This window comes from Pholis gunnellus, assembly GCF_910591455.1.
Source record: "Pholis gunnellus genome assembly, chromosome: 13".
Taxonomy (NCBI): Eukaryota; Metazoa; Chordata; class Actinopteri; order Perciformes; family Pholidae; genus Pholis; species Pholis gunnellus.
In genome coordinates, this window is record NC_136540.1 from 21,569,259 (window position 1) to 21,596,073 (window position 26,815).

A 26,815-nucleotide genomic window follows, 5' to 3' on the forward strand; every position below is an offset into this window, starting at 1 on the left:
GGCCTGCAGACTCACCAGTGAATTCATGTGCAGTTTAAGTGAATGGGGATGATATTGTTGACTGTAATAGTCTTCAACCAATCAGATCTTTAGTTTGACATGTTGGGCGTATTCTTTGACGTGCCAGAGCTGCTAGCTAACCTACAACTACGTCAGCATTACATGCAGCTCAGTTTGCAGGAGCAGCTCTGCAGTGAAGTGCAGCATGTGCTGTGATTGGTCAGTGGGCGAGCACGTGACTATCGTGAAACGAAACTTACAGCAGAGGCTTAGTCAGAGTAGTAAGAGTTCAAATTGAAAGATATAGAAGAAATTATGATTTTTTTGCATTTTGGTTGGTGTAGATTATTTCTTTTTTTCCCATAGCTTTGTTTTTTTAACACTCAATGGCTGAAATTGGAGAAACGAATTTGTGAGTTGGGATTTAACCGTGGGATTAAACTCTTTGTCAACAAAGAAAAGAGGATGTGATCAGCATTTGGTAAGTCAACTGGTTCATTTTTTTACATCTAATATCTGAATGGCCTTTGAGTGTGTAGCAGAATGCGTGTTGCTGCTGTTGTTTTCCCGTGAAGCTAGTTAGCCTAGCCTACCGGAACACTTGCGGCGACTCAGCTGTTTTTTTATGTGTTTTTTTTGTTCCGGTTCAGAGGTCACGCAGACCGTTGTCTCCTAGTGAGCGCAGAAAACATTATATTTCCTACAATTTAAGCTTCTGGATTTTCCAAATGTACTAGTATTATTCAAACATATTGTTCGGTTTGTAAGCCTCGTACCGAACGGTTTAATACGAATACGTATATAGTTACAGCCCAAGAAACGAATAATAACCCTAGCTGTGGCGTCATCATGTGGTTATAAGGTGGTATTTCAGCTGTGAAGGCCCAGGTATAAAATGCACAGCCGCCACTGACAAAATGTAAACCATACTTTAATGTTTCATTTTTACCTCTTTATCATTAAACTTATGTCTTTCTTTTTACAAAATGGAAACAAGGAAGATATTGAGTTGATAATAATGGCAATAAATATGAAACAAAATGTAAATCAGCTGGTTTGAATAAACATCTGTGCTTCTCCTGCTATGACAACTCCAAATGTCTGCAGTGAAAAGGGGCCTGTTGTAAGATTAACCCTCTTTCTACATGAAGTCATCGAATAAAAAGTCAAAACTGTAATTTATGATGATGGTTGAAACATAAAAACATGCACATTCATGCTGCAAGGTTGTCTGCTGCCACACAGCACACATCTGCAGTGACATTATTTTCGAGACAAAAGGGGGCTCATATCTGTCGCAGGCTTTTATTTCATTATGATTATTTAATCTTTTATTATATTTTTTAAAGGAGGCGGAGGAGAGACATTCTCTGATGCGGTCATACATTCATAACCACGCCCCGTCACGGTTTCATGGTTAGGGCGCGAAGATGACTTGGTCGAGACGAGAGACGTCGGTTGTTTGTTTGTTTATTTGTTTGTTTACCTGCAACTCAAACTCTTCCAGGATCCTCCTTTGCGACTCCCCCCAAGGATCCACCCCGTGTTTTCCTCCATGCCTCCCAGCGTACAGCCCCGAACGTCACCCTCCCTCCCCCTCCCCTTAGCAACAGAGGCAACATGGCGGCGTCCAGTACAGCGGAGCATTCTCCAGAGATATCGACGCCGTTAAAGATACCGAAAACCGAGGTGCCATCCCCCGAGTCGGAGGATTTGAGTGACAGTAATCAATACCACTCCAACCCCTCGACGCCGAACCGCTTCTCGCCTCTGAACGTGGGCTCGGGGACCGCGGGCCGGACGGCGGCCTCATCCTCCTCCAACAGCTTCACGGCTTGCCGGGGGATGTCGTGGACCCCGTCCGAGACAAACGCTCTCATCGCGGTGTGGGGTAACGAGAGGCTGACGGAGGCGCGGATGCAGCAGCTGGAGGTCGCGGGCACCGTGTTCTCCGGTAAGGCCCCCGGGCCCGCCATGTACGAGCGGGTGTCCAGAGCCCTGTCGGAGCTAGGATACGAGAGGACCCCGTCCCAGTGCAGGGAGAGGATGAAGGTAAATGAGGAGGCTGTCCACCCTCCATCCTCAGACAGGACCGTCACTGGTTGTTCACCTGACATAATGTCATGACGTGCTTTAAGTACACAGCACACTAACTAGAGGCCAGCATGTAAAGTACTATGACACCTCAATGGATTTTATTTTTTATTTAGTTCAGTTATTTCATCGTGATGATCCCCAAATTAACATCATCGTTGACGTTCTTTTCATTTACAACCACATTGCTCTATTAGGGTGAAATCAACACTTAACTAAAGCTTTTATTCATTCACTCATTCACAGTGTCACCTTCCCTGCATGTAACAGATCGAGATCACCTGTCATCAGAAGGAACCGCCATATGTTGTGTACATATTCCATATTCATGTCACTTTTCCATGCATTCTGCCACCATTGCCTTGTGTCTTTTCCTTTTCAGCAACACTGTATTTTAAATATCAAAATTTGAATACCAACAGGTGGACAAAAATGAGCAGTAACAAAACGAGCATTACCTTACGATAGGAGGACATAAGATAGGAGGACAGAGGATAGGAGGAAAGAGGATAGGAGGACAGAGGAAAGAGAGGAGGACAGAAGGAAAGAGGATAGGAGGACAGAGGACATTATATAGGAGGATAGAGGATAGGAGGAAAGAGAGGAGGACAGAGGACAGAAGGAAAGAGGATAGGAGGACAGGGTGACAGAGGAGGACAGGAGGAATGACTGATACTGTCTAGTGTTCTTTATTCCTCATAAACTTCACTCATAAATGTAATTTATTTTGTTAACATTGTAGATTTATTTCCAGTGAGATATTAATAACTTTATATAGTGACTTTGATGTTGTAAACATAACTGTAGAAACAATATTTAGATATATCTACATTATCAATAACTTCTAATACTGTTCTGAATTTATTTGTTTTTAAAATTGTATATACCTTTTGAAAACCGTTATTTAGCAGAAGAACCAAGTATTGATAAGAGTAGCCCCGTAGTTCTCTACATACCTGGAAAAGGAGGGCTGAGCTGAGGGCTGGTGGTTGCAACCTGCCACAAACCCCTAGATGCCACTAAAACGTACACACTGTCCCTTTAAATGTCAAAATTTGAATTCCAACACGTTGCCAAAAGTTTGAGGTAACAAAAGGATCATCATGTCCTGCAGGAGATCAGGTTTTCTCATCTAAAGCCACATATACTGAGCCCAGACACGCTTCATCCTACAGTGAGGAGCTGCTGCTCCAGAGTGCAGGTCCTGTACCACTGCTCTCCGCTGCAGCTGTGACACGTCTGTGGACTCACCATCGTGTTCAAACCTGTCTAAGTCAAGTAACTGTTGACTGCTCACACCTGACTGCTAACTGATGCTAACCTGATTCCAGCTGATCCTGATACAGTAGATGTAGGTGAGTGTAGGTGTCCTCTGGGCTGAGTGATGTTTGAGCTATGAAGACTATGCTCTGCTTTTACACATCTCTTGTAGAGAGTATGTTTATCTATCACATGTTGGTTTGGTACAAATACAGTAGAGAGTTCAGACACATGTGAGATCACAGGCCACTCCCTGTTGTGCTTCTCCAAAAGGCTCTGAACTCTGTTGGAGATGGATGTCACCCAGCAGCTCCTCTGTTTGAGAGCAGGATCAGACAACTCACTTTGAAATCTAAGCAGTTCAACAGAAGTGTATTTCTTGAGGCTATTTGACTCTTGAATGGTAAACTGGCACCTCATGGTACATTTAGTCTTTTTACTTTATGATTGTCTTTATGGTATTTTGCATATTTGACCATGTTTAGGTTAGTTGACTTCTGTTCTTTTAACTTATCTTTTATTCTCATGGTATTTTGTATATCTTATGTAAAGTATATGATGCTTTTATTAGTAGTGTATTGTGTTGAATTAGTTCATCAAGGCAAATTTCAAACCAGTACAGTTTACTCATCTCAAGTTATTTTTACAAGCAGACCATTTTAATAATGTGTCTGTTGGGAGTTTATGAAGTCAGTCCTTGTTTTCTGAACCTTTTATTGAGCTTTGTTAATGGTAATGTAATGTCATCAAATTTGACATTACCTCGTCCTTGCGATGTTTCTACACAACTTCCTGTTTGTAAGAAGTGCTGCAAATATTAAACTGTATGGAGTGCTGCAGGAATGAGTCCTAAAATCCAGGAAATGAGTCAGCAATTTTACACTTTGGGTTCCATCATCTCAAGTCAATGTGTTTGTGGTTAGACGTCTGAAACAGGTCTGTTGTTAAAAGAAGCTTTCATCTTCATCACTAAATACCCCTCTGGTGAGTTTAGTGTCTAAGTGAGACTAAACGTCCTCACTAGAACTCGAGTCCTCCTCTAGCTTAGTGCTGAAGACGTGAAGTCATGTGACCTTTAGAGACTAACGTTAGCTTTTTACTTCTGCTGATTGTAATCACGCTTTAAAAATCATAAAAGTGGTGTTCATAAGTGGAGATTATCTTGATGAAAAATACGTGCACATAAAAACATTTGTTTGCCACACAGATTATTTTCTGCTATAAATCCAAAATCTAATGGAAACACTTCTATTGATTGTGGAGGAAACATAGTCTGTATATAAGAAGTGGAGGTAGTCATCATGACGTCACCCATTGGTTTGTGGACTGCCGTTTTGAAGCCTCAAGTTTGGTGATTTCGCTGTCGCCATCTTGTTTTTTTCCGCAACCAATAAACCGAAGTTACCATATTTGGACTGAATGACGTAGAGACGCTGTATACGGCTCAGTCACAGTAAGCCCCGCCCTAAAGCATACCCTACTTTATGGTCTGTTTGACTCTAAATGGACCATCATTTACTAAATGAACATCATGCTGTATTGAAGAAGACTTGAAACTAGAGATTGAGACCATAAACCCATGTTTACAATGTTTACTGAGGTAATAAATCAAGAGAGAAGTAGAGTCATTTTCTCATAGACTTCTATACAACCAGAGGAGTCGCCCCCTGGTGGACATTAGAAATAATGCAGCTTTAACACATGAAGCTTTGACTTCACTCTGCAGAACTGGAGGTTGATCTAGGAGGGAACCATTGGGATGCTAACTTCCTGGTTAGCCTACAAAATTACATCATCCCTGCAGCACTCTGTTGAGTCAATCATGTTTGCTAACCACAAATAGCATTGTCAACATTTCTAAAAATGCATCCCATTACCTTCACATTAAAATGTTTTTACTGTGCAGTGATATCTCTACTCGTGAGTCACTACTCTGTAGCACTATCCCAGCAAACAGCTGAGCGAATCCTCTATTTATCCCACCACCACATACAGACGCTGCGGCGCTGCTACAGCCGCGTGAAGGAGCACGGCATCGGCAAAAGGAAGAGCAGCTACACCATAGAGCAGCTGGAGAAGGTGTTTGGCCAGGGAGGCTGGGACTCCCAGAGCTGTGCCCCGGTGCTGATCAACAGCAGCGGGCTGTATCAGGAGATGGAGTCTGACGGCAGCACCCTGGAAGACTTCTCCCAGGAGGACTGGTGCAACCAGGTGCTGGACTCGGCCTTCCAGGAGGGGGACATGGAGACTGGTGAGTGTGTTAGCATGGAGTGGGCAGATAGCAATGAAAGACACAGAAATATTGAGTTTAAGCTTGCGTGCGTGTGTGTGTGTGTGTGTGTGTGTATGTTTTTCTCTCTAGAAGAAATCCAGCTGCCTAAAAACCGAGCTCTGCAGATTCAAATAGAGCTGTCAGAACAGATCCAGTAAGTCAACTATAACAAAGTTAACTGAATATGTCTGATATAAAGCTGTAAGTTGTGAATCATGTGAAATTGCTTTTGCAAAGACAACTCTGTAATGTGTCTGACATTCCTCTGAATGGGATGTGTCCCAGTTAGTTCTCAGTCTGCCAGTTGACACAGGTCAGGACCCGATATCCCAAAGCTCATTAGTTACAGATGAGGATGATTTGAGTCCATAAACATACAATAGAACAAAGATGAACTCAGCTTAAAGATATTCATAGAAATTAGTTGGATTTCAGATCTGTTCCATGTGCAGCGCTGCTACCACGAGGAGTCACAGAAGCTATCTCCTGTCTATAATGCATTATAATCTGCTCATAGCACTCTATAATTATTGTTATAAGCACTCACACATATTCATAATGCTTTATAACAATAATCTGAACACGTATACAGTCAAGTATTCTAATACTTCATCATTGCTGGTCACTTACTACCATTACTACCTTTTTATAATTCTCATAGTTGTAATACATTGTAATCTATAAAGTTTTTTTCTAAAGCTTATGTTTGTCCGTTTATTAGACAGAACATATTTAGACTGGAAAGGAGAGTGAGGGGACTCGAGCACCCCATCACTTTTATAATGTATTCTAATCACTGTTATAAAGAATTATGATGTGATAATTAGTTACTCTAAGTGGTCAGTGACATAAAATCTATGCAAGAACAACACTGGAACATTGTAAAATTAATTTGTACTTGACTTAAGAGAGCAAACTCAGTCACAGCAGTAGGTCGACAGGTGCATGAGAGAAAACTTCTGTTGAGAATATAGAACAGAAAAACGTCTCAATGTCTCTGAATGCAAGTGAAGAAGATTTAGTTCTTGTTCTATACTTGACTTAAAGCAACAATGAGCACTTTGAGTAACTTACAATCACATTATACTGCTTAATAACAGTGATTATAATGTGTTGTGAAAAGATAATAATGTGATACAACTATGGGAATTCCATATCCTTGCAAAAAAACATTGTCAGTAAGTGACCAACAATTATGAAATATTATGATACTTGACCTCATAATTTGTTATAAAATCCTTTATTATGTGTTAAGACAACTGTAATAAAGCATTATGAATATTTATGAGTGCTTATTACTATACATATACAGTGCTATAAGCAGATCATAACGCATTATAAGTAATGTAATGGGCCCCGTAGAAGTTACCCAGAGGTTTTTAAACCCTACTCATGAGGGCTGTCAGGAATCTCCACATTCTCTTGTGGTACATTTGTACTTTCGCCTCTGTTTACTGTGTCAAAGGCCATTGAATAGTTCATAGAGGCTAACAAGATGCTACTCATTTAGTCTGACATTTAGTCTCGGCTTCTTTATCACTTTTCACAAAGGTAATAGTGATTTATTGCTGCGTCATAATTCTGTACCCTGGGTTCTCTGCAGAAAAAGGGAGACGATGCAGACTGTGATGCGCATCCTGGAGTCGGTGCAGCTGAAATGGGAGCACTTCCAGACATGGACAGAGTTTTCTCGGCTGCACCTGTCCAACAAGCTGGCCATCTTCGGCGTGGGCTACAACACGCGCTGGCGCGAGGACGTGCGGTACCACTATGCCGAAATCAGCTCGCAGGTGCCGCTGGGCAAGAGGCTCCGCGAGTACTTCAACCCAGAGAAGCCCGAGGGCCGCGTCGTCATGACCAGGGTCCAGAAGATGAACTGGAAGAACGTCTACTACAAGTTCCTGGACATCACCATCAGCGAGGCGCGCTGCCTGGAGCTGCACATGGAGGTGGACTGGATCCCTGTGTCCCAGTCTAGGGCGGCGGGCTGCGGCAAGGGCACATCCCACTACCTCCTTCCTGGGGACATCCCCAAGGCGTACGGACTATACGCCATCGGCTACGAGGCGGCGTCGCCCTTTCACGACGCCGCTCACACCTTTCCCTGGGGCGACACCGAAGACCGCAGCTCGCCTCGGCGCGAGTCGGCGAACGGAGCGCAGAGTCAGGCCGACGGAGAAGGTCCGGAGAGGTGGGACAGGACTAGGGAAGTCACTTACTGCTACCTGGGCATAGCGGAGGAGAGGACCATACAGCAGAGTCTCTTCCAGCACTTCCAGGGCTCCGGCAAACACTACGCCCACAGCGAACCCTCCGGCGTGACGCGTTTCCTGCAGGAGAACTGCCGCGGCGCCGTCGCGAATCAGAACGGGGACGGGGCCGAGGACTCATCGCAGCGTTTTGCCATTTACATCAAATTCATCGAGGTGGAGCTGGACTTCCTCTCGGCCGGCTCCCTGCTGGAGTGCCTGGAGACGGCCGTCGGCTGTCCCTTGAAATACAACAACAAAGAAACGTCGTAACAACACTCTGCGTTTCGCACTTTGTATCGACTAAAGATACGATAAGCAAAGCGTTCCAGCCAGCGAGGCAACATGAAAGGTGATTGACGATAAAGCGGATTTATTGTGCAGAGATGCGGGAACGCTAACTTAAGTATTACAGAGCTGCAACATCCAAGAAGTATGTACTTATTATTTAAGGCTTATGTGCACTACAAAGGTTTCTGCTGCTCGTTTAGTGTAGATAAGTATTGCCTCATCAGGGAGCGTGGGGTTGGCTAGGTGACTACTGCAGCATGCATCCGTCTACCTCAGTAGGATGTAGCGAACAAGGCAGCGAGGGGACCACGGTCTGGATTTAGTCTAAAATCTGCCTTTACTGTGACTGTTGAGCTGCGGACCTGAACTCAGAAAAGCATGGAAGAGTAGCGTGCTGGTTTATGCCTTATGTTTTTGCACGTGTTACCGGGCTGCAGCTGGGGGATGCTTCATGCAGATTAGGTGGTATCGACCAATGCGGATACCTGGGAACACTGGGTGCACTAACACAACCGCCGGTTGGCCGTGGTTTCCTCTCCATTTCAATTCAGCACAGTAAACCACACGTGCCGCCTGATGCCGACCTGTCACAGCGGCTTTGTGCAGCCAGTAAATGTAACGTCACGTGTGCCGACGGCGCTGTAAATACTGCAGACTAATGGAAACTTTCTCACGCTGCTTATCATTCGTTATCTGTAGAGATGTTCTGATACCTGAACCAATACAGAGTATCGATCTGATACCAGTGCTTTGCAAACAAAAAGATCCAAATATGATTATGTTTTAAGTGATATGATGCTATCATTGATGTATGGCCTGGCTCAGGTTAATCCTTTTCTAAAGCAAATACATACAGAGAATGAAAGCCACTTCCTACTGAAAGAATAATTTAAATAAATACATCTAGAGATAAATAACAATTCCTTAAATATATTGTTAAAGTGCAGCCGCGATAATAGTAGGGTTACAGTAGTAAAAGGTTGTGCACGGATGTTTTTTGTCATGATGGTTGGTATGATAACGTGACGCCTGATCGGTGCACAGGCTCTCGTACCGGCCGATACCCTCCGACATGTTAAGCTGTATCGGAGGCATTTTCACTGGGCTCTGAGAGGATTCAATGAAACTTCATCACAGCATACTGTACCACCTGCTGCTGTGTGCTCGGCCTTCTCACTGTCTTTGTTGCATGGTCTTTCATAGCTCTCATGCACATTCTCATGCCTGACTAGCTCGGTGGTATTTAGAGTGAGATATTCTGGAATAGGGCATAATTCATGTACTCCTTGTGTTGTTTGTGTCATGGTATCAGCTGAAGAAGACAAATCCCTGATATTAAGCCGATGTGTGTTGGAGGTGTGAATCTTACTCACAATTACATTTTGATTCACCTGTCAGCGATTCTCTGGATTCGATGCATCGCATCCTCAACATTCAGAACTACTGCTCATGGCTACTTCTTCATCAGTTAATACAAGCAGTCAGATTCATCTGAACTAGCTTTTTATTTAGAAAGTGCTTTCAACAGTCTCATGAAAAACCAGCATCTGTGTGAGCCGCCTCAGTACATAAAGATGACTAAGCATAAGTTCCTATGCAGACCGTTCCAGGTGTGCTGTAATCTACAGAAATAAGGACTTCACATAGCGGCTCTGGATGCCTTTGAAGTTTTACACCGCGTGAATTAGCCTAGCGGCTAGCGATGCTTTCCTGACTCATTGCTCTTATTTTACTTGGTGAACAGAACAACACCATGTTTGAACTGCAGCCTGCAAGCCCATTTTTAAAAGCCCAACATTGTTGAAACAGAGCAGCTAATAATCGTTGCGAGACAAGTGTGTGAACACCGTCTCTGTGCAAAGCTCTGCCCTCGGTGAAACGCCAGCGGAGGGAGAGAGAGAGAAAGTAGTGCGGCAGGAAACGACAGCAAAGCGCAGGACACACTCACACTGAGCTGGAAGGAAACCAAACTCCGATAATGTCCCGTCACTCCATCGTCCGCATCACGATGCTCTTAGAATGGACAAGTGTCCACTGCTCTGTGATACGTGTTGGTGGGCAGATCTTTGGAGCATCTCTAGCTGCAGCGCTGGGTTGAGGGTGTCAGGAGACCAACACACTCCTCTCATGGGTGTGCACCGGGCCTGGAGCACTGAGCTACTTCTAGTCGGTTTCAGACATTAATCTGCAGGGTGAACTCATCCTTGACCTGTAACTTTATGATATGATTCCTGAGGTTATGTGCAATGTGCCAGGAGAGGACTAGTGTAGAGAAGAATCAAAAAAGGGAGAAGTCCATATTGAATCTATGTATATGAAATCTACCTTAAATATATATATATATTTAAAAATATCGATGTTCTTGAGCATTCCGGCTTTTGCAAACTTGCAATGTTTATTTGTTTGGGTATACAGTATATGAAGATGAATATGATATTTTCTATTTTATTGGTTGACACCACGTCTTGTATGCGATTGTTTTGAAGTCACCGTCTTGTATGTTTACATGTTTGAAAAAACAATAAATGGAGCGCTCACTGTCATGTGACACACGGTGAGAACGGGCTGCTGCGTGTTTGTTTGAGCTCACATTAGGATCTCTTCATTTAGAAAATGTGACACATGTACAGCTGCATCATGCTGTCCTCAATAATGTAATATTCTATGTTCAAATGAAAACCTGGAGTGGTGCAATACAAACGTCCAGGTTCACCAAGGTGACAGACTGAAGACGTCTGATGTTTCACAAAATAACAGTCGGGACAAAAAAAGCTCCACAAACATCTGTAGAATCATCGTTTTATTCATATATTAAGAGGACAAATGTCTGAGGGTGTATTTAGGCCATTGGTAAAAAAAATAAGAATAATACGGAGCAGGGTCATATTATGGGAAAAAAACGTTGATGTTCTCAAAGATTAAAGTGGCAAATTTAAGACAGAAAACTCACATTTTGCAAGATTACGTATTGATTACCTCAACTCAGATGTGGACTTTTCATAAGGATGGCAACCTTCTTGTATCGAATCATGATGTCCTGATTATGAGGAATACGTCTAAGAAACGTCTGCCTATGTGGACAGAATAAAATGACATTCTGATGTGTTGTCATAATTAAACATAATGGAAAACCTAATGTCGATACGGCATCCTGATAAACAAGAGAATTTAAAAATGGCTCCTTATGTGAGAAAGGTTGGTGACCCCTGATGCAGAGCATCAATCCCTGTGTGATGAGAAATGTCAGGATGAAGCTGCAGCAGCTGAGGACCGCGTTGATGCTCAGGACCGTAACTCACCCACGTCACCAGGAGATGGACACAGAGAGCTGCTGCTGAGTGGAACTGACTTCAATTCCTTCACTGTGGAGGAAAGAGATCGGCTCTGAAAGGCATTAATACCTGATTAAGAAGAAAGCAGGGGGACCGATGCGGAGAGCTGACTCATAACTCAAAGGGTCCTCTGGGGGGGGGGGGGCACAATAACACAATGACACAACGTGTGGATGTGATGTATGTGCAGAGAGACAGCAATGCCACTGACCTTTTACAAACCTCGCCTTTAGATCAATTCTCTGTTTTTGTTTCATCACGACTTCAACAAACATGTGACATTAGAGCCAGGGAAGGGAATGAATGCACCACATAGGTGTCACACATATTAACATGCATGCTGCGCCTTTTGTAATGAACAAAGTGTCTGACTCAGTCAGTCAATAATTAATGTTACATTATATTTACACTGTAGGTCCAACATATTTCTGAGACAATGATCGAAATGACACACAACGTGAATAAATATTCCATTATAACTTGTTGTATATTTGATGTGTAATAACATGAACAGAATATAAATAATCTACATTACTGTTTTGTCATCAAAGCATGATGGATCAAACTCGTACTGTTTGTGAGCTGCAGAGAGTAATATAGAGGTGAACTCCTCTGAAACATGGTAACATGACCTGAAGCCAAATCAAACCCGAAGTGATCAAAGTGTCCTCTACTGCAGCCTGTGTGTCTCTGTCCAGAAGGAGGAGGACAGCACGTTGATCAGTGAGCATGTCTCTGGTCTATAAACCAGTTTATCCTCTACTCCAGTGTCCTCCATTTCACCCAAACTATTAACCAAATTGTTCTTCTTTATGTTGAGAGAAACCAACCGTTTAAATTCTAAATGCTCAGGGTGACACATAAACTACAACTAGTTTCTGCAGGCTGGTCCAGCCGCACGTCAGAAGAGCTTGTGTTGAATTAGCAAACATGAGCAGTAGGAGGACACTGCACATCAGCACCCCTGCCTCTCTGCAGCCTGTCATGCTCAGGAATAGCAAGAGCAAACACTGTTCACTGCATGTTGGTGCTGTTCACTAGCTGGTCTAGTGTTGCACTTGAGACCTTGGTAATATCTTCTTTGTGGGTATGAATGCGGTGCTGTTCCTCATTGTAGGATGTCCTGTGGATATAATACAAATGGAGCTCCAAAGGTGCAAGACAGGTTGACTATATGCACCGTGGGCTGTAGACTCTTAGAAAATACCTTTAATGTTGAATGTTAAATGCTCAGAGCTGCAACTATTGGTCGACTTGTCGATTAGTTCATTGACAGAAAAATAATGGCCAGCTATTTTGATGATAGGTTCCTCATTTAAGACATTTTTCATGGAAAATGGCAGAAAATGTGTTTTTTAGCCTTTTGGGACCAAACAAGACTTGTAAACATCACCTTGGACTTTGAGAAACTGATGGACATGTTTCACTCTTAAATCAGATGAATCTGCTGAACGTAATCGTGAGTTGATTTACAAAGTTCATAATGAATGTTAATGCTCACTGAGTGTGTATGTGTGTAAATATGTATATATTCAAAATGATCTATTGCAATGTGCCTATATGTGAGTGCTGCATATTCATATATAAAACAGACCTGCTGTGTGATTTTATATATATATATATATATATATATATATATATATATATATTATGTATAGTGTATACGTGTATTTTAACATCATGATCACATGTGGATGTGACATGTTGGTGGCATTATTGTATGTGCTTAATTTCTTTTCAATCTATTTGTTATGATGACGACAGGGATGCAACAGTAATAATCATTCATAGTATGTTTTCTCTTTTATTGGGGGTTGGGCATTGGTAGCAGCTCAGATAACAACACACAGAGGGAGGGTGACTCCACCATACCTTTACATATAATAGCTGCTTGATGCATATTGATGCACTGAGTATCATATAGAATAATTACCAAGCAACATGTTTGGCCTCTAGGTGTCAGGTTTGCTCGTCATTGGACCAGACTATCTGTTTGGATTAACAGTGTGGTCCAGAATCCAGTGCTGCTCAAATGATTTGTTCAGCAAAATAAAAGCAGGCCTGTTGTGACAGCCTTCCCCTGAATGCTGTGGATTCCAGCTGGAGGCCCAGATGCAATTTACAGCAACACAACAAAAGCTCGTCCCCATAAGGCTTGGACCCTGCTTCTTTGGATTGAATCACAGGAATAACCCTTGTTCACCTCTCATAATTGAGCAGTCGTCCTGCATTAGCCTCACTCTTGTTGCTGAGGCAACAGGGCAACCTTAGAAAATGAAATAAAGGGGTCTGACCACTGCGGAGAGCACAGGTCAGTCCATATTTTTACATCAGGGGGTGAGCTGCACCTTGGGAATTCACGTCAAGCTGAGTCCAGTCTGTTTCTCTGCTTTCAGACCCACACCTCTTCACACATGATAGAGCAGGAGCTGAAGATCTTCAAGGGGAGGCTGGGGAACAGGATGGAGCTTTAGTTGTGTGGGTTTGGAAAATAGGCTTATTGTCGAAAAAGCTTGAGCCAAGGTGTTTGAAATTGGCAAATAGCACACGCGTGCCTAGAATTTGATGAAACACTGTTTTGGCCTCTTTTTATTTTTAGGAGAAAAATTTAAGTCTGCGGTGAGACATTTGAAGTATTGAGGAAATTATTTAATAATCTGTATTTATATTTTATATGTTTTTTCTAACGTCTATGCACAAAGACATTTGGATAATTTCTTTAAACTATGTTTTACAGTGTTTTAAATTTCTTTTTAATAAGGAACATTGGGGAAAGATATACGACTCGTTTCCAACCACATAATCATATTTCTAATTTCTACATATTGCATCACATAGAGCTTTAACATTATTGTCAAATTTAGAATTATATCCAAAATTGCACATGAAAAATAGCCTTTGCACCTGCACTCAACGAACCACAGGGCAGGTGTTAATGCATCAAGCTGGAATACATAGGCGGCAAAATAACGGATATTGGTCAGCTCATCTTTTCAAAAGAAGAGCAGACTTTCACGCAAAGCTTTCAATAAAACCGTGTAAGTAAATAGAGAGTTTTATTTTGAGGCTCACAACCGGAAGTAAGCCTTTAAATTCTGCAAAATTACCCAGAATTGATGCAAGGTGCAAGGTGCAAGGTGGAGAGTACGGCTCTCTCTCTCTCTCCCTGTCTCTCTCTCCCTCCCTCTCTCCCTCTCTCTCTCCCTCCCTCTCTCCCTCCATCTATCTATCTCTCTCTCTCTCCCTCCCTCCCTCTATCTCTCTCTTTCCCTCCCTCCCTTTCTCTCCCTCTCTCTCTCTCCCTCCCTCTCCCCCTCTCTCTCTCTCCCTCTCTCCCTCCATCTCTCTCTCTCTCTCCCTCCCTCTCTCTCCCTCTATCTCTCTCTCTCCCTCCCTCCCTCCCTCTCTCTCTCTCTCTCTCTGAATGACAAAAGGCGACAACTTACGGAGTTGTAGCTACTCGCTGCCGTCTCGAGACGGAGGGAAGTGCGGATGCAGCCGAGCGTTGAGCGGAGGAGGACAAGTGCCGCGCAATACCTTTGGTGTCGGAGGCGGTGATACAATTTACACTTTATCGCCACCTCACCGCAAAGTCAGCGAAGAGGGGTTCCTGCGGCTCCCCACATTTCCTCACCCCGGAGGAGTGGCCCCCCTCACCTTACCCGGCTAACGTCTCTGCGGGGAGACTGACGGGAAGCCACTTGGAAGACTTGGAGGAGCTTTGCCCGAGGCGACACAGAGCTCATATATAGAGCCGGGCGAAGGACGTGAACGCCGCGTCCACCATGGAGGTCGGCAGTACTTGGAGGAAACTTCCTCTGCTCTCGTTCACCTTGCTGTGGGGGCTCTCAGGTCAGTGCACTGCTCATCCTCACACAACAACAAATACACTTCACATACATAGCCTGTATCAGATATTCTTTAGAATATTGACAACACATTGGACCTAAAACTGCTCTAGTGTCAAGCTGTATCAAAGCAATAGTCTATCTCCTGTGAGTGTTTGCAACATGTTTTTAGACATTCCATTCTTGAATATGTGAAGTGTATTCTCATAGCTGAATGGTAATGAAACTACCCTGACTCCACTCCCCACAGCCCCAATAACTGATCGAAGGTCTGTTTCTGGGGTTCTGTCCCGTATGTGTGCCGGGAGGAATTTCAAGCAGAAACACCTGTTTGTTTTGTTTTTTCACAGGATTTGAAACAAGTGTGTGACACATGATTATGTCTTCCAGGGAACAATAATCCCTTTATAGCCGCTGCAGCATTGGCCCAGCCGTCACTCTCTCTAGCAATGTATTAAACTCCTACTTCCACTAGCTGTACAGTACAAGCAGACATCTCTGTGATATAGAAATTGAGGCACGGTACAGCGGCACAAGCGTTTTGCAAATGTTTTAAGGAATAAGAAGTTTTTTTTAATTATTAATCAGGGAAAAATTATGACGGCGTTATGGAGAGGGCATCAGTTTACAGGAACACATTGTTTCAGTTCGTTGTGATTTTTCAAAAGGTAGAAGCTGCTTCTGATTTGGCAGAAAAGCCCCTCTCCCAAAATAGCATGAAGGGATTGCTGTAAGTTTGCATTCCTCTGGTCATGAATTTTCAATCGTCATCTCATCATTCCTCTTGTCTCTACCCTCAGCATCGACATTTTGTGACAGTCGTGAGTGCCTCCAACATTCAGTTTTCACTCTCGCGAACCATCCCGCTCTCGTATGGAGAAACAGGAGATATCCATTTAAGTTAGGGAGAGCGCTGTCTTCAGGTGAGGACTTACATTTGGCCTCTGGAGACACAAAAGCATTTTCAACTTCAGCTTCCCTTTTTGCCTGAGTTGAAATTGATTCGAAAGCCTGTGTGTGCTTTCAGCACTGTTGCCAAAACAATCACATGTGCTGACACACAGGATCCCAGGCTGGCTTGTTAAGGTGGTATTACCCTTCTGCCACACAGAGGCCTGTGATGGAGTTAAGGTTTAGGCATTTCAAGGAGGGATTGCTAGTAATGTCTCCCGGTAACTAACCTGGACTTTTTTAACAACAGTTAATTCACCGCCACTCGCAGTACATCGGGACAATGCAAGCACGGTGGCTGACCTTGACCTCGGCGGTCGACTCGCCATCAATCGCTCCCGCAGGTGTGTCCTGAAGACACGGAGCGGTCAAGATACAGGCAGGAAATGTTCATGAATAGCAGCCTGTGGCAACAGGAAACCCGAACGCTCCTCGGGTCCCCGATGTAGGGCCAGCGCGTTACAGGAAGCAAGCGAACGTCCCTCCGACAAACACGACAAGGGCTCGTTTGGTGTTTTTCACTCAAAAATCAGAGCAGTGGAGAACGTTATCAGACTGTCAAAAACAAACTGTTGTGCAGGTTTTGGTCAGTTTTCTAGCAACGTTACCAACATGTGACCGTTAGAATCTGGATGGTGAGAATCTGAGTTTCCTTCTCGTGAATGGTGGGACAAAACCAGACATTTGATGACACCCCTTGGACTCTATGAATTGTGATGTGGCTTTTTCACTGTTTTCTAAAGTTATATAGATTCAATAATTCATTGATTAATCAAAAAATATCAGCAGATTAGTCGACAATGAAAACAATGTATAGAATACAAAATACATGTAAACAAACTAGGGCTGATCAACTGGGAAATAAAATATCTAATTGCGAATATTTTTTTATTTCAACTGCGGTATGACTCGCGATGTTAAAGGGAATAATAATTTTGTTCACCATTATTCTAACTTTCTCTGAAAACAATATGGTGTGATGGGCATCTGTACCAAACAAAGATGTCATTTTTGAGTCTGTAGAATTTGATGTGTAGGCTGGGATATCTTCACTTCAAACATTTCAACATTAACAAACATTGCACCTCCTGCGATTTGAAAATTGCAGCATACCATAATGTGATTTAGATACAAGTTTGATTATTGTGCAGCTCTAAAACAAACAAACTAAATAATAAGCAGCAGAGTGTTCAAAAGATAGGATAAAACATATGAGACTTGCACTGGTACAGGTAGAAACGGGTTACACACACACACACACACACACACACACACACACACACACACACACACACACACACACACACACACACACACACACAGGTTCCAGACAGAGCAGCTGAACACAGAATGTCCTGATGTGGGATGTCACTGAACTTGAATGTTGTCCTCTGTTCCGCTCATTGTTACTTTTGTTAAACTAATCAGCGGTTGTATCTTTATCTCAGCCTTTACTGCATAATAGTGAACTGTGCTTCTCAATGGCAACAACCCATTTAGATTGTCTCAGAGAAGTCATGTTTGGATCAGCTAATTTGATTACATATGGTTCAACAGGCGGTGTGCCTAATTATGCATTGCATTCTGATTGCGTGAATGAATTTGCCCTCTTGTCACTTGTTCTAAGGCAAGTCAACTCAAGACGCACACACAGGGAGAAGTGAAGCTTTTTTCCAGTGTTATTTCTGCCAGTAAATGTGTGTAATGCAGTTTGTGTTCACACCAAACGCAAAGCACATTTTTCCTCACATTACTGGTGCAAGTTTATCCGTTCATTCATGTAATTCATGCTAGACGTGCCGGAGAAGGGGGGGTTACCTCCATGTAGACACCAACAACGTGGCCAAAATAACCACTGTTACTGCTTTCTACATATTGTAGAAGTCACAGATACGCCGCGACACCAAACGTAGCCCTGTCCTGTCTGGAGATGCTCTGTGAACAAATGGATACAAAACTCATCGATTCGTGAAAAGAATTCCTGCTTTTGTAGATCTGCATGAGTGGAGTTGGGATCGATCGGTGCTAGGCGATGCTAACATTGTAGCTGCTCCATCAACACTCATCCAGGCTTAAATGCAGCATTGACGGTGTTGTTTTTAACGTAGACAGTCTATGTTTTATATACATACGTACACCTGGACAGGAAGCAACAAGGGGCGGGTGGTTTGGTCAAACAAACACCCAGGAGGCTGCTGTTAGTATTCCGTGTGAAACCAAAAGTCAGCTGTTGACTTATTTACGTTGACTACTTCATTTACATGCTTAACTTAATTTACACAACAAATGTACTTATTTTACCAAAACCACATCTCTTCCTCAACAACCCAACCAAGTAGTTTATTTATATTTTATTTCACGCATTTAAAACTGCAATCACGCATACATATGTGACGAGTTGGGAATGAGAAGCAGTTGTTAAATGTTGCCTCGTCTCCTGAAAAGGATGTTCCCATACAACCAAACTGAATTGGGAATTAAGTTCATTTTGTCACAGATTATGTTTGTTTTTGAACCATCAGAAATATTTTTCAAATTCCTTTTAACAAACCTAACAGAGTAGTTTTGTTTTCATTTCCTTTTTTGTCATGTTCTGTATCAGTCTAAAATCACCCAAAAAAAACCCACGTGTTTTAAACTGCGTCTGTATTCCGTGAGTAAATAGGTTTCCCTTGAAACATAATGCAGAATGCAGCTTCCTATATTATTATTATTATTATTATTGGAATGTAAATGTTATAGGAAACGGTTGGTTCAATGATGAAAATCTTAAAAGAAAACGTAGACATGACACACAAAATGTCCTTAAAGGTGCTATTCATAGGCCGTATGAGATCACGCTGCTGCCACTTGTATTTGCCAGGACAATAGTAGAATGGTTTGAGCCATTGTGTCGACACTTGGTCCCCCAAGCGGGGATCTGGACCCCACTTTGTACTATTTTTAGATGTGTGTGCAGTGGAATAAGCTATATTTTTATTCTTGACATTAGCACTGTGTTTTAGTGGTGTGCGCGTGTGTGTGCGCGTGTGTGTGCGCGTGTGTGCGCGTGTGTGCGCGTGTGTGTGCGCGTGTGTGCGTGCGTGTGTGTGCGTGTGTGTGTGTGCGTGTGTGTGTGTGTGTGAGAGAAGAGAGAGATGTGAATGCATTTACATCAGCACACAAGCTAATCTTGAAGCTAGACGTCCCTTATCAAAGGCCATTTGTCCATGGCAGCGGTGTGTAAGCCATGCCTGATCTCTTGACCAGCAGTCGTACAATTACTCCTCTACCCTGGACACACCTGGAAAGAGAACGTCTTATTTGTTTTCCAGGTGGGTCCCACAATGGACTTGAGTTATTTAACAAGGTCAATCCATACAAGCTTCAAAGGCTCCATTGGGATGGGGGGGGGGGGGTCTGTGCTGCCACTGCTGATTTTCTGTGGCGACTCAGTGATTTAGAGTAGTAAATGAGAGGATTGCAAGCGTTATTTTTAGCTACAAATATTATTTGAACACGGGGCCATTTAGGGCCCTGATCCTTACCCCATTACAACAGAACAGGCCTTAAAGCTTGGCATACTGACATACTCTATATATGACAATCTGACAACTGGTTTGTTTCCTGTTTCACTCCCTATTGTTACCCTGATGACACTTCATCCCGAAATATATTATATGTCCCCGGAGACTGCCAAAGGGAGGGCCATGGAATGCAGTTCGCCCAACTTACGACTATGGCCTTATCTCTAATTGCCTATTTCTTAGAATAATACCAAATGGATGTGCGGCAAAGCCCCTTTCCACTCTGAGCCGGGATTACAGCGGTTTGAAGCCTGCAGTCCTCATGTATGTGTCCCCAGCAACTGGTGCAATTTTGATTTGAGGAGGGAGATTGAGGGATTTATCAGTACATACGTAATGACACAGAAATACAACAGTGCACTTTTGTGTCTCGGGCGAGGCAGTTCGCTGTCCAATCATCAGTCCGGGCAAGTGTGCCAGTGCCTGTTGTAATCCCATGTATTTACACCCAGGCCCAAGAGAACAGGAACCTGAAAGGGAGATCAGTGCAGGTTCAACCTCACACTGTGGGTAAAGGGAGAGCAGGAACCATCTTACCATGCTTTTTCCCTTTTTAGTCTTTTTCCTCATTTCCTGTCAATATGTTATTGGCCTATAATCATAAACTGTTCTATTGCCACACATCTCCAAGTGTCCAAGTACGTGGCTCTTGTAGGGCTAAACAACAGAAAGACAAAATGATGCCATGGCTGTGTCGTTTGTAGTCACTTTGCAACTGTTTCTGGCATGTTGCATCTCTTTGTAGTCTTTTTGTGTTTCTTTGTTGTAATTTTGTGTCTCTTTGTAGTCATTTTACAACTCTTTGTAGTTGTTTTGCATCTCTGTGGTTGTTTTAGTTGTCCTAGTTTGATTCTAAATGTATTAGGCCTGGAGTAATTAACCTAATTATATTACTTTAATGAAAGTCATATTCACTGGATTAATGCTGTGATTAAAGAATGTGGAGCAGTGCAGTATTAGCTGCGTGTTTTTAAGGCCGTGTTGACCTCTAAAGACCATGTGCAGGCTCATCATTAGAGGTTCGGCAAGTCGCAACTCCTGCCCCACATTCACTGAGTCACTACTATTTTTAAGTATACACAAACATTCGTATTCAAATGTGGGAAAGAGGCGTAGGAGTATCATAACTAGTAGCTTGTTGCCTGGAGATGTGTTGATGTGTTGTTGGCACTTGTAAATTGAAATGGAAATAGGAATTAGTGAGTTATCTCTCCTGGGCTTCCTCTGATGTCCCATCTCCATCCGTGGACGCAGAAGGAAGAAGGCCTCCTCTCAGGGGTCATGAGAAAGGCACTGGGCGACTTTCCCAACATTCGTCCCCAGGCCTGGGGACTCTTAAAGGCACAGGCGCACATACTTTGTTACGTCATCTTTCTCTTCCTCCTCCCTCTGTCTCTCTATCTTCTCCTCCCCATCCTCCACTCTGGAAAAGAAGAATCCTACACCCTGCACACATGGGCATGGTAGCTGTATATGGGTGTTGATGTTTTCCCTGTTGAAGTGATTAATGCCTGAAAGTTGATAGAAATCTCTGGTGGACAGTAAAACATGGTTTTGTATATTGTTTTGCGTATGGCTACATAAACAGAGTTATTCCCAGCTGATTTGTGCTTGTACAATAATAGTTTCTCAACAAGGCTTTACGTTCATTCTATAAATAAATACAAGTGGTATAGTATATTTATAGAGATATCATGATTTCTGTAGGGTCATAATAATGGCATATGCTGCTGTGTTGCACACACAAAAGAAGACTGCAGCGTCAGCTCTAGGGTTGTCACGATACCAAAATTATGACTTTGATACGATACCTGCCATAAATATCATGATACCCGATACTTACGATACGATACCAGAATTCGATACAATACCACAAATACGATATGATACCACAAATACGATACGATACAGGTATATTTATCTATAATAGTAATAAATAAAACATCTGTATGGTTCCCTTTTTTACCAGCTTGTTCCTGCCCAGCTTTGTGAACACTTAACAAATGGCATTAATATTAGTATTAGCCTACAGCAAGATATTAATGAAAACAACCTGTCGTTCTTTGAACTCTTTGAACAGTTGGGGTGTCTGTCTGAAAGGTGCTTTGCCATGTTTGACGTGTTGCCTCTCTTGGTCTGTGTGGCTTTGAAACAAGTTTTGCAGACGGGTCTCTGTATCGTTTTGATTGCATAACATAATTAATATAGTTCATGTTGCTTGTGTAACACTGTTTATGTTGTTAAGCTGTAGATATGAGAAGCTTAATTGACCTGATTTACTTTTATTGTGAATAGCATGAAACAGGAAGTGCTTTTACTTTGAAGAGCTAGGAAGTAGCATGATACATGCTTATGATGAGAATGATAGTATGAAGAAATCCACATGTCGAGTGCGAGAGCGCGTTCTGTTCACTTTAACAGTTTGTTAAACGCAGTTCAAAAGTAGAGTGATTCCGTTCAAACCCAGACGTGTCTTGGTCCTCATTAGAAGTTCCACTTCACAGCAGTATGTCAGTGGGCTTTCCTTCACTGTCTGCAATGGAGCCAAAGTACTTCCAGCAAAAGCTCCTGCACTTGATGCCATGTCTCCCCTGGCTGCCTGTTGCGTGTGTGAGTGCTGGGTAGCCCCGCCCCCTTGCAGTCAATGCGTGCCAGCAGCATGACAGGGAGCGGAACAGTGAGTGCGCTCTGATCGCGCGCTATTTTAATGAAGTATCGATACTAAAAATATGCAAAATCGTATCGTTTTTAACGTACGGGTACCGCGGTACCTTTTTAGTATCGATACACCGTGCAACATTAGTTGAGAGAAGAAGATCTAACTGACTTTACTTTGATGACATTCATGTCAGCCTGTTGTTTTAGTAGTAGATGCTTCTGGTTTGGGTCGGCTACATAACATGTATCATTTATGTGACTCAGTGGTGTAGCAATTTGTGACATAACGTCGTCAGTAAAAATAACTAAACTTTTGCTTTCAAACATGCAACGTATCCTCGTACAACGTTACGAATGTTACTCATTTTGTGTGCGTTTTCCTATGAAAGCCAGAAACATTCATTGATGAAACATTCATTTCATTGTTACATGCATGCAGTCTTTTCAAAATTAACTTCCGTTTTTGCAGGAAACAACTCAGTTTAGGCAACAAAACTACTTAGTTATGTTCAGGAAAAGAAGGTTAAAATAACTACAGTGGTGCCGTTACTGAGGTATGCGAGTTACGTGACTAAAACATCAACGTTGACTTCTCGCCTGACACCGGGAGCCAACAGCGGTCTTCTGGCTGAAAGATGGCTGTTTGTTGGACACATCCTCGTTCACCAGCCCTGTGTGGGCTTCTGTGGTCTTAATACTTCGTCGTTCATAATGACTTGGATAACATACAAGATGATTTTGTGAGGTATCTACGGTGCATTATTTTCCGTGGGTATAGCTATGAATGCTGGATGAGAACCTGTGTTTGTTTGAAAGCCCTCCGTCCCTCCTTAGTGGACTCTTTCTCTCTGCCCTGGACGTTTAATAATGATGATGATTATTGCAAATTCTGACCATCATATACAGCTTTATCCGATAATTGGGACCTTCCTTACTGTTACTGTACCAACTAGTCAGTCACCTATTATTAGTTATTATAAGTGGTTACTATTATGTTACAGCAAAAGAGGTTTCTGACATCAGCAGTCCGATGTGAGGCTGAGAGTGGAGGGAAAAGTAACCAGACTGGCCTGAAGAAGCACCTGATAAGCTCTGTGTGGCTCTCTTGACTGTAAATAGTAGTTAGCCGGTGTGCTGTCACTGCTGGCAGCCTTAAACTAAGCGCTGGGTGTGGGCCTCAACCAGAAACCGTCTCCGTGCTCTTTCATTTCCAAAACACAACAGAATCTGTTGAGAATTCAGTGCATAACTAATATCTGTAACCTCAGGAGAACCGGAAGAAGAATGTATTTCATGTTTTGTTAAAAGCTGGGTATTTTCAAAATGTCTGCCTCTTAAAAAAATGAACAGCCGTTGCATTTATCGAATGGGTTTTGAAAGGGTTTCTGAAGGTCAAGGTTTGTAGAATTCTGTGGACCCACGGGGACCACGGTAACTAAAGCGAGCCCTGATACCGCTGAAGGATGCACGGCGGTCCTGCCTCAGTTAGCCAAGACGAACCCACCGCTGTGAGCCAAACGCAGGCTGCTCCCAGTGCCGCCGACAGATGTTGCAAGCAGAGGTCAACAACGACCACAGCCACTCATCCTTCTAAACCTGTCCTTCAAAAAATAAAAGCGAATAAAGCTGTGGACAGACGGGAATTGAGGGCATGGGCTTAGACAAGATAGCTGTTAAATAATTCTTACTTGGAGGTACTTGGGTGGGGGTGGGTGAGCCTGATGCACTTGCGACTTCAGGGACACTGACATAATCCTGTTTTTCTTCTTCAAGTGTTTGGGCGGCTCATAATCACACAACAATCCTACATCCATTGAGCTGCTGTATTGTTTTAATCCCATTTCCCTCCTTTAAGGGAGCTGTTTTTAAATGAGCTGTTCCAGCTGACCATAGTGAAGTCATGGATCCATTTGACCTTAATTAGCGACAGCTGATGTGACCCGCTGCCGTCCGCGCTTGTGACTTTCGGCTAAAATAAGAGGTTTTATGTTTTGTACACTACTACCATCAGAGCTTCTCCCCAAATCATTTTTTCACACATTTACACTCTAGTTTTCACTAAACCTAATTTTATATTTCATTAAAAAAAATCTGTTCCTTTAGTTAATCACAACAGTGTAAGCAATGTGAGGATACTATTATATCAGTTAGCCTTTTATACTGGTCACATCAGGCTAACACAGTGTCTCTGCACGCACACGCACACACACACACACACACACACACAGAGCCAAGGAGACCTTTTGTCATCGACTCTGACACCTGTGTGCTGAGAATATCTTTGACATTAGCAGAAGTATAATTACGGTGGCCCCACTGAAAGCCACATGGAGTAATTGTGTACGAGGTGATACTGGCAGCAGGCAGCTATGTGGGAAAAAAGTCATTATAGTCACACTATTAAGCAGAGGCCTTTAGGGCGTCGGAGCTGTTTCCTCAGTGAGGCAGAACGAGTGAAGGCGTGCTGTCAGACAGACAGTAGGAGGCATAAGTAAGGATTTGACCTCTTGTCTCCTTTAGGTGGCTGTGGGAAACTTCTCTGACTGCCAAATGTCATTTATCTACAGCAGTGGTCCCCAAACTACGGCCCGCGGGCCGGATGCGGCCCGCCTCCACATTTGGTCCGGCCCCCTGAACAATACCAGAGACGCATTATGATTTTTTTTCAGTCTGCACAATTAATCGAATTTTAATCAGCCAACCACCAGGGGGCGAACGAGATGAGAGCTGTCATGCGCCACCCTGTAGAAGTAGAAGAACTAGAAGAGACGGGAGCTTGTATCGCGCACGGCGGTGTTCCGCCCCGATCCGCGTGCACGATGCAACGGTCGCTCACCTGCGAGTGGCACGCGAGTTGCATTTAGATAACTTAAACACACGTGTTGGCGTGCACACATGAGAAAGAGACCTGTAGTGACCCTGCTCAGTCTGAGAAAAGCACGACTGTCACAGTTCAGATGTTTTTTACACCGTACAGTTATGATATAGGATATTCTTCAATAAAGGTCAATTTCGGTAGAGATATCTTTAAAGTCTGCTCTGATCATGTGGTGCGTGACATTGACTTTTTATTAATCCATAAAATCCCAATTATGCCCCTGCTACACAATGACATCCATACACCGTTGGGAGAAAGTCTGTATTGTTTTGATTGTGAGAGAAGTTCGGCATTCATGGAGCACGCTGTCCTGAGATTAGAAAAGGTTTACTGCAGTCATGGTGAAGGGCTGGTCACACGGAGACACGTTTTTACAAAACTATGACGACTCTCTCTTCACTCTCACATACTCTGTAGGTCTCTCACAGCCCAACAGTTAGCTAGCTAGCCCTTCCGCATCTCCCGGCATTAAATCAGGAAGGCAGTGGTAAAGTAGTAAAGCCCGCCTCTTGCGTGATTTGATTGGCTGCCTGAGCAAAGTGTGATCTTGAAGAGGGTTGCGACTCTGGTGCTGAAAAATTGAGAATATTTGAAATTTTATGTGCATCTAAAAACGGCTCAGCGCAAGAGAGGAGCGCACGCAGACGCCCCTAACAGGAAAAACGTTTTGATGTGATCTAAAGCTTTACTGAAAATATTTTCGGCCCATTTCCAAATGCGACAAAGGCCCTGAAACTACCACCCTAAGCGCTCCCTGTGCACTATTAACTTGGGATGTCACAATATCAGAAAGTTAGTGGTCGATAAGAGTGAAATTCCATGATTCTTGATAACCAATCCCATCCACAGTTATTCCCTCGCTAATATCTATTGTATATTGCTGTGAAAACTGAAATTGAAAGCTGATTTCAACACGCATCTGTTGCTCACAATGTAGCCTTACCAGGAAAAATATGGTGGTTCACTGTGTCCTTTCAGATTTGAACGCATCTGCCCTGGTACCTGTGTTACTGTAGAAAAACAAGCACCACATTTTAGTATCAACATGGAACTGAAGATAATGTTTTTTTTGTGACATCCCTACTATTAACTAAAGAACATAGAGCTGCTTCCATTCGGTCTCTCATTGTGTCCCAGTAACATCAGAGGTGTGGTTCCCATGGTCCAGCATGGCAGGCACCGTAGTGATCCAGCCAATTTAAAAGCCCAATTGTCAGTGCAGGGTGAAACACCTCTACAAGAGATGCCTGTCTTCAGATGACTTCACAAACTATAGCGATGGTCTCAGAGCTCAGCTCCCCTGGTTGGAGATGTGAATGAAGGAGCCTTTCATGAGGGACTGGTGTAAGCCAGGGTTAGCAGTCTCAGTCCTTCCAGTCTCATGCCCACCAGCGAGCAAAAGAAACCGCTCCATCA

The 26,815-nt window shown here is 43.1% G+C and overlaps 2 protein-coding genes across 2 annotated transcripts in view; both read left to right on the forward strand.

Moving 5' to 3' along the window:
- Positions 1–1,596: 1,596 nt before the first annotated feature.
- msantd2 (Myb/SANT DNA binding domain containing 2) lies at positions 1,597–8,148 on the forward strand (the record flags this gene model as incomplete). Its single annotated transcript, XM_079171039.1, has 4 exons — positions 1,597–2,052; positions 5,350–5,605; positions 5,717–5,780; positions 7,230–8,148. Exons 1-4 carry the CDS (start codon positions 1,621–1,623, stop codon positions 8,146–8,148), a joined length of 1,671 nt encoding a protein of 556 aa, XP_079027165.1. The 5' UTR covers positions 1,597–1,620.
- A 6,868-nt stretch (positions 8,149–15,016) lies between these two features.
- esama (endothelial cell adhesion molecule a) overlaps positions 15,017–26,815 on the forward strand; it is a 60,171-nt gene continuing 48,372 nt past the window's right edge. Inside the window, exon 1 of the mRNA XM_079172217.1 lies at positions 15,017–15,350. Coding sequence (XP_079028343.1) covers positions 15,284–15,350 — 67 coding nt within the window. The 5' untranslated portion in view covers positions 15,017–15,283. The remainder of the gene's footprint in view (positions 15,351–26,815) is intronic.